This window comes from Nannobrachium achirus, assembly GCF_963921795.1.
Source record: "Nannobrachium achirus genome assembly, chromosome: 16".
Classification (NCBI taxonomy): Eukaryota; Metazoa; Chordata; class Actinopteri; order Myctophiformes; family Myctophidae; genus Nannobrachium; species Nannobrachium achirus.
Window position 1 is genome coordinate 60769858 of NC_137823.1, and position 9343 is coordinate 60779200.

Consider the following 9343-nt stretch of genomic DNA (forward strand, 5'->3'; position numbering starts at 1 on the left):
CCCCGCTAGGCCCGATAATCCCGAGGGAAAAAAAAAAAAAAAAAACGTTTTTGGACCCCAAAAACTTTAGTAGGCATGATAGCAATCGCGAAATTGCATGTTTAACCCCCATAGCAACCCCATCTTTCAAACATGGCAGCCATCTTTGTTTACATTTTAGGAAAACATAATGGCTGCCAGGGGCGCTGGAACTCCCAAATCCCAAGGGGAGCTGAGGCTGGAGGAGTTAATGCGTGCGGCCTCTGGCCGCACGCCGAAAATTCACGTTTTTTATCCGTTTTTGGGTTATTTTTATTACGGTTTTGGGTGCTTATTCCCCGCACAACGGTGTATTTATTTATTTATTTATTTATTTGTCAGGGACAAAGCACATTGATCAACATGTCAGTTTTTCAACATCAATGTAAATATGCCAGATTTAGCCATGAGCTAATTTTCATCTGTAGTCCCTGGGCAGGCTGTACAAAAGTGATGGTAAGGCTATCCTTACAAAACATACAATACATACAATATAGTACAAAACAAAACAAAACAGTACAGTACAACATTAAGGGGACATACTTATAGCAAGTTGAGTGACTCCAGTGCCAGATGGAGCCGATAGTTACCCATGATTGTAAGTTTGACTTGCTCTAAGCCACCTCTTACGGCCAGAGCCGATAACAGTAACATTTTAGAAATAGTAATAGTAAATAGTAATAGTAAATAGTAATAGTAAATAGTAATAGTAAATAGTAATAATAAATAGTAATAGTAAATAGTAATAGTGTAACAAGGAGCTGTATAGTTACTAGTTATTTTAGCACACAGTGCAACACACAGCACGCATGCACACACAGTCACTCACGCACACACTACAAAATCGGGTATTATTTTTGTAACAGTTTTCTACTGTTTTTTATTCCCCATATACGGTGTTAGTTTGCGTATAGACAGTTTCTAGTTCTCAAATAAATAGACTTTGGTGTGCCATCAAAGCGGGATTTAAATTTGACTTCCCTTTTTTCAACATATTTTATTCCCCAAAGTCAAATACATTATTGTTTTAATATAGCTCTGTGTGTGTGTAGGCCTATACATAGGACTATTTAAAAAAAAAAAAAAAAAAAGGGGGTTTTTTTCTCCCCACCACCAGGGGAGCTGCAGCTCCCTCAGCACCCCACTTCCAGCGCCCCTGATGGCTGCTATCTCATGAATGCCTGAACGGATTTCCATTCGGATTTTTTTGTTTGAAAGCTGTGAGCAATGTGCAGACACGTGGTGCATTATCTAGGCATGGGTGTGCATGATCCGTGCACTATGAATTACATGGAAGTCTATGGAGACAGGGGCAGGGGAGAGTACGAAGGTATTGTTAAATGGCGGGGAATGTGTTAAGGTAATTGTGAATAATGTGACCTAAAAGCCTTCAAAATGGAATAGAAGACGATAAAATTATTTTATTGAAATAAGCTTGCTCGCCAGCTTACTTCCATTGCGGTCCTCCTTGTGCAAATATGTGCATAAACTGAGTGGCATGTGTTGCAGTCAGAGGTAGCAAAGACAAACAGAAAAGTACCGTTAATTATGTCAACATACTGTACTAGACTAAAATAGCAAAACACGACTTCGGTACTGTAAATGGAACATGTTATGACTCAACTAATTAATGGTTATAATTAGGTCCAGCTGCGCACCCCTCTCTTAAACACATGAGCCATAGCTATTCTGGGGCAAACATTTGTAGAAAATAGATCAGCTATTTTCGCCAAAGAGATTTGGTTTAGAGGGAAAAGGGGAGGGGCCTATTATAGACCCCTGGGGGACTCATGTCAACTAAGTATATAGGGTTTAGGTGGTTAAATACAGTCGCTTTTTGGCGAGGTTGAAACATAGTTCTTTGGCATAGGAGAGACTGACGGTCTTCATGCTGACTTTCCTTCATATCCTTCATTTTCTCTTCATCTGCTGTCTTGTGGGAAGGAAGCTTCTGACAGTTTGGGATGGGATGATATGAAAATTTCACATCACGATTATTGTTACAATAGAAATCGTGATTTATGATATTATCGTGATAATCAAAATCCATTATCCTGGGACGGAACGGGAGGCCGACATGTCGCCACTCCGAAATTGACTTCTTATTGTCGGAGTGGCGACACTCCCATGGGCCTAAGGTTTATGGTTAGGGTTAGAGATAGGGTTAGTGTCGGAATGGAGACATGTCGGAAAGGAGACATGTCGGAGTGGAGAGATGCACTCGGACGAAACATATGCCCAAAAAAAAGCAGATCTGCTATTTTTTGGCAAAGACATTTGGTAGAGAGTGAAAAAAAGACTGTATCAAGTACGTATATTATGAGTACGTTTTACCAATTATAGAGGGTTTAGGACATAAACCACCTAAACTTTAGGTGGTACCGGATATGCAGCTCGGCAAATAAAAGGTGGATTGATCCCAGTGCATGACTGAGGACGATATCACGATAAATTAAATCTCCAAGATACGATTATCATGAGTGGGTTTTTTTCACAGTAAATGATAATATCGCTTATTGTCCCATCCCTACTTACAGTAGACATAGTGAGATGTAAAGCCTAACTTATTCTGTGTGAAACAAGCCGTGATTTATGCTTTGTCGCTTACATTGTGGTCAGTAACGGTTAATACACAAGCAATGAACTTACTGTAGTGAAGACTGTATTTTTCATTTTCATTGTGCTCCTTAATGGCCCATTGATTTTGTCACATTTGTCATCATAATATTTGTTTTGTTAGCGCAAAGACCTTACCCGTTCAAAGATATGTGCTCCAAAAAATATGTCAAACGCACCCGGTGAAAGTGTGTGAGAGAGAGAGAGAGAGAGAGAAACATTCCTAACTGTGAGAGAAAGGGGTGTGTGTGTGTGTGGGGCTACAGATCCCATGGCCTGGAGGAACGGACTGTAACCCTGGCAACAGACAGCAGAGTTCAACAGAAGTGGTTAAGAAAACGCTAAAAAACTGCTTTAATTTGGGAGAAATTAAATTTGGGCTCCGTCAGTGTTGGTATAATGCTAATGGCCAATACCATGTGAACTTTGGGATCAGTTGCTGAAGCGAGTGAATAGATAAACGTAGATAAGCGTGAGCGTTAGAGCGTTAGAGCGTGAGCGTTAGAGCGTTAGAGCGTGAGTTTGCTCCTTTATTAGTAGGATGTCGCCTTTATAATAGAGCCTGACCGATGCCATATTTTTTGACCGATGTCGATGTTTGCCGATGGTGAGTGCTACACCACCGATTGCCGATGTTTAACCCATGTTTTGTATTAATATAAAATACCGGTAGCCAAAATTTCAAAAACGTCTTGCCTTTTTTTTACCAATGGTCCGGGGACCACCAGTGGTCCTTGAGGGGTTTCCAGGTGGTCCCCAGCAAAATGATGGAAATTTGGTAACCAAATGGACCCTTTAAAAGATCTTTAACTCATGAGTGTAAAATGAAACCCAATGGATCCTTACGGGAAACGACAATATATTCTTTTTTTATAGTTTTGGGTCTGAGTGGCTAAATGTCATCAAATGGTGGTCTAATATTACTTAAAACGGGCTCTACTTTATAACATGAATTGCAACATGATTGGCTGAATGTCTCGATCTGGACCTGTGTGTGATGTGATTGGCCCAGAGTGAAGACGGAGCGGACCAAGACAGTCCAGAGGCGGGGACGCCGGCGGCCAGCCCCCCCGCCGCCCCCCGCAGAGTGGGCCGTCCCGGCAGGAAACGCAAACAGCTGCTTCCTGTGAGTAATGTCATTATAGGCTGCTGGCCAAGAAGCTTTAGCCCGGCCACTCACTGCTTAATGGGTTCTACTACAGCAGATTGATTGACCGCACACACACACGCACGCACGCACGCACGCACGCACACACGCACGCACGCACGCACGCACGCACACACACACACACACACACACACACACACACACACACGCACGCACGCGCACACACACACACACACACACACACACGCACGCAACGCACGCACGCACACACGCACACACGCGCACACACACACACACTCATGCTCACACTCAGGGGCGTCATGGGGGGGGGGGGGGGGAGTGGGACTGAGTTACTAGGGCCCAAGGGGGGGGGGGGTCCCTGGAACTAAATATTTTGAGATGGGGGTCCGTGGCCAAATACATATAATTTTGGGGGTCCTTCACATGAAAAGGTTTGAGCACCACTGACAAAGAAACATAGGTTTTTCAAAAAACCTCAGAAGGATTTGAAATATTCAAAGCCCACATTTTCACGATTTTTCAAAAAATAGCAGATCTACAAGCTCGCAGCGCGGCACAGCACTCGGTGCCACGCTGTGAGCTTGTATATCTGCTATTTTTCAATAGCTAAAGCACAAAATATGAAGAACATTCATGGGGGGCCCCGCAGTGAATCCTTGTACCCAGGGCCCAGAATTTGGTGCGACACCTCTGGCCTGCTCACACTCACACTCATGCACGCTGCACGCACACAATACCAACCACACGTTTTAATGTTGTTTACCCAGGGAATATATGCTAAGCACGCGTGTGCTTTTTCAGTAATATACTCTTTCACAGTCATATTCACACCCCGAGAAGCTGCCCGGCACTACAAACACTGCCTTGTTGGCCGTCCAGTCCTGCCGGGAGAAGTCCAGGGTTAAGTGCCAGTTTCTTAGAGCAAAGAGAAAGTGTTAGGTCTTTGCAGTGGCGTCAGTTCAGCAAAAGCTAGGGTATGGCAAAAGGGAGTCCTCATGTGGCGTGCGCGGGTTTTGTCAGCTTTTCCCCCAGGTTTTCTACGGTTTCTTGGGCTGGATATGGCAGTCTGGAACGGTTGTTCGAGTGCAGCTAAACCTGGCATGTTGGTAAACGTGCCACAATTAACAATAATGCATTGCACCTGTGCAGCTGACCTGCGGAACCTGGGAATATACCATTTTGTCAAGATGGGGAGAATATAATTATAACCTTGTTAAAATGACCATTTTGTTAAATTTTGCATTTGTAGTTATTTTACTGTAATTTAACAACATAACAACCAGCACAGATAGACAAAGAGACATTCATGGATTTATATTTAACAGTAACTTTTACTTCCCCCCCCCCCTGGACCCAGGGTATGGCAGCTGCATACCCCTGCCATACCCAGTTGACGCCCCTGGTCTTTGCCTCTATAGCCTCCCCCCCCCCCCATCCCCATCCAACGCTTTCCCAGCCAGTCTGGGAATTTGAACCAGTGACCTCTACAGTCACAGGCCTGTTTCTCTAACTGAACCAGTGACCTCTACAGTCACAGGCCTGTTTCTCTAACCTTTAGGTTTTGTTTTTGGGGATACAAGTTTCACTTAAATGACGCTCTTATTTCTCAGCTGCATTCCATTAGAACCTGGTGGCCAGACCTGTTCAAAGCTCTGACGTGAAGGACTGCTGACCCTAATTGAATCTGTCTGGCATTAGAGGTGACACAGGTTTACACATTGAGATGCATTAAACTGGTATCTATAGTTTTGCAGAAATAAGCAACTGGGAATGGGAATTAATGCTTCTTTTTCCTCTCACACGGACACTTAACCACTTAAACCAGGGGTCTTCAACAGGGGTCCGGGACCCCTAGGGGGTCCTCAGAGTTACTACAGGCTGTCCTCCAAATCTTTGTGTGATAGAAACTTTTTTTCCCTCCTTTTTTATATTAACCACTTGAACCCTATAGCGTCCATATTCTGATAACTTTAGCCAAAAATACCAGATCTACAAGCTCACAACACCTCGCGCTGAGCTTGTAGATCGGCTATTTTCGGCGAAGAGCTCTGGTGTAGAGGGGAAAAAGAGCAGACCAAGTACAGAGTGAAAGGTCAAGTTTTTTTGGTGGTTCAAGTGGTTCAAAACACAAGCGGTTCAAAACACAAATTGACATGATTCCAAAATACACTGATGATTATGCTGTGAAAAGATGAAACTATATGGAATCTATGAACAGGTTGTGGGGGGTCCCTGCTTCGTCTCTCTCTCAACTAAGGGGTCCTTGGCCTGAAAACGTTGAAGACCCCTGGCTTAAACCCCATGTACTTAGTTGACTGAGTTCCCCATGATAGCTCCCTTCTGTTTTTGCTCTGAACTAAATATCCTTAATAAAAAATAGCCGCTCTACAAGCTCACAGCGCGTTGCATTTGCAACGTGTTGTGAGCTTGTAGATTTGTTCACACAGTGTTCTCTCCCTGCCAGAATAGGGACACTGGGGTTCATGTGTTTAAGTGCTTACTGTAAATGGAGTTTCTCTCTCTTTGCCAGCTGTCTAATCAATGCAGATGTAGTCCAAACCACAGGCAGATCCAGCGAGCGTACAGTAACAGCGCTACAGTATATGAAGAGCTAATTGAGACAAGACGCTCTCAACGTCCTCAGACCCAAATCCCTCTTTTTTTCCCCATGGTTCTTTCTCACTTTCTCTCAACCATCCGTTGGTCTGTGTGTGTGTGTGTGTGTGTGTGTGTGTGTGTGTGTGTGTGTGTGTGTGTGTGTGTGTGTGTGCGTGTGCGTGTGCGTGTGTGTGTACGTGCACGCGTGCGTGTGTGCGTACGTGCGTACGTACGTGTGCATGTGCTGAGCTGCGTTGTCTAATCCCAGTGGGTCAATACAGCTGATTAAACACAGGTCCAGATAAGCAGGTATACGGAGTTAACCAGCGTGCACGCACACACGTGCACGCATGCGTATGTTTGATGTACAGCAGGTCTGGTGATGCTTTGATGTTTAAAGGCGGGGTTAATGGGGTCTCTGTCATACACACATGCTTGCGCCCGCCTGCGCGTTTGTGCTTGCGCGCGCGCGCACACACACACACACACACACACACACACACACACACGTCTAGATAGATGGTTTGCCTACACATTATCATGATCCGTTTATATGGATTGTGGAAAAGAGACACCAGTCAGATGGAAACTAATCCTCATAGTTGATTTAACTCTGGGGGCTCTACAGTATCTCATACTCAAAAAGCTGTCATCGCCAGTACAACAAACGCAGTTGTCTCTTTCACAGTGTGCCCACATTTTGTAAATGTTACTTGGAGCTGTCTGTGCGCCCATGGGTGGGTGTGGTCAGGCAAATTGTTGCCGCATTGCTATCTAAGGGGGGTGAGAGAAAAGGCAGAAAGCGATAGCACTTTAGACCAGCTAAAACCTGGTCTAATGACTGGAGCAGTCCCAGTGCAGTGTATCCCTCTGTTTAGAGAGTGCATCATTGTTCAGATTACCATGTGCGCCTACACAGGCTGGTTTACATCACGACACTCATGTTCAACTTGGTACTGTAAATAACATTACTGAACGACTCAACATTGAGGTTCAAAAATATTATTAATGATCCGAGCCAGAATATCCCTATCGTCGTTGATTGATTGATTGATTGATTGAAGACTTTATTAGAAGTTTGCATAGGAAAAGGTACAGTTTCATGACGGTACAGTTCACTGGTACAAGGTCTACTAAAAGGAGATCCATGAAAAGAGTAAGCTTATTTCCACTGGAAACCATTGAAGTATCTCATATAACATTGAATGACAGACAAATAGAACACAGTACTATGCAGTAGATATGTAAAGAAAAAGAAAAAAGAAAACAGTAAGTCTAAACAAACAGTATATACAAAGAAGGGGTAGGGGAGGGTAGGGTTGGGCTAGGTTCGTTTTTTTACCAGTTGCGAACGGCTGCTGCCTGTAAGTGGTTTTTCAGGGCAATTTTAAAGGATGCTAGTGATCCACACTCCTTTATGACCTTCGGTAAGGCTTTCCACATTTTGGTGGTATAGCAGAAAAAAGAGTTTGACCCTTTGTTGGTTTTGACTCTGTTTTGAGTTGCCGGGTGGAAACCTTGAATGTCCAAAACCGTTTGTTTTGTATTTATCATTTTTAAAATGATTTAAACTAGTGAAAACAAGCTGATCTACAAGCACACAACGCCTCGCACCGCGAGGCGTTGTGTGCTTGTAGATCTGCTGTTTCCACTACTTTTGTGCGACGGCCTTGTGTGACGAAGCAGTGCTTTACTTTGCGAAAACATGTACAAATTTGAAACTTGGAGATACGAGGTTTCCAATGCACCACCCAATTTGCTGTGCTGGGGAGGCACCAAAAATGTTAATTGTTGACATTATTTTAAAGCACTTGATTTAGCATTTATTTCTCAATAAGAAATTACTAATAACAATAAGAGAACAGTTGAAAGCATCTTCCGAGCACCACTGAGACAAACAGGACAAGCACAGGTCTGTGATGGGCCTGGCAGGTTATTGTGGGCCAGCAATGAAATGATGGATAACATTGGCCGGGTTTCCAAAAGCAATTTTAGCCCATCGTAGCTCACGCATGGTCGTAGAGACCAAGTAGTGGAAGAAATATGTAACAAAAATAGGCTAATGTGTTCACTTCCGGCAGAAAGCGTGAAAATTTGCACCTAGGGGTATTTTTGTGCGCCGAATTCAAAAATTGGCGGTCCCAAGCACTTTTCCCATGGGATCTGGTGGCTCTAATTCACTTACCATACTAGGGAAAAAAGACCCCCCAAGAAATCTTCTTTAAATAGCATGTGAGGGGTCTATCTCGGGGGTTTTCATGATTCTAAATCCATTGCAAGCATTTGTTTTGCACGAAAAACATTCCTTGGGCAAGAAATGGACCCTACACAACCTTGAAAAGTGATGACTCATCACTAAACCATAGTTTTGTGGGGTCCATTTCTTGCCCAAGGAATGTTTTTGTGCAAAACAAATGCTTGGAATGGATTCAGAATCATGAAAACCCCCTAGATAGACCCCTCACATGCTACTTAAAGAACATTTTTGGGGGGTCTTTTTTTTCCTAACCCTAACCCTATGGTAAGTGAATTAGAGAAAAGTGAATTTGAGAAAAGTGCTTGGGACCGTCAATTTTTGAATTCAGCGCACAAAAATACCCCTAGGTGCAAATGTTCACACTTTCTGCCGGAAGTGAACACCTTTTTCACATATTTCTCCCACTAAAGCCCTGACCGTCATGTTCCCGCGTTTACATGGGTTCGGGCAGAGCGACTTGTTTAGCCCCCTACAACTACACCAACATTCAGATTTCACAAAGTGCTTAATAAAGTCTCACTCCTGTCTGAATACGGTACGGCTTTCTATAATTACCCGTATCCTCCGTGTTCTTTAATAAGAAGCCTTTTTATCCGATCGATGTTTGTGCCAAGCTTAAACGGTTGAAAAGTCATGACTCTTGCATCTTACTAATTGTTTCCCAAAACATATATATTAAGGTGCTTTTCACATCTAAAGCTAGTGGATTTATTCATGCACTCTTA

At 43.5% G+C, this 9343-nt stretch overlaps 1 protein-coding gene across 2 annotated transcripts in view; it reads left to right on the forward strand.

Moving 5' to 3' along the window:
* LOC308300653 (DNA (cytosine-5)-methyltransferase 3A-like) overlaps nucleotides 1–9343 on the forward strand; it is a 101385-nt gene that overhangs the window by 15998 nt on the left and 76044 nt on the right. For both annotated transcript variants that reach the window (XM_080744529.1, XM_080744530.1), the window contains exon 3: nucleotides 3647–3760. In XM_080744529.1, coding sequence (XP_080600655.1) covers nucleotides 3647–3760 — 114 coding nt within the window. The remainder of the gene's footprint in view (nucleotides 1–3646; nucleotides 3761–9343) is intronic.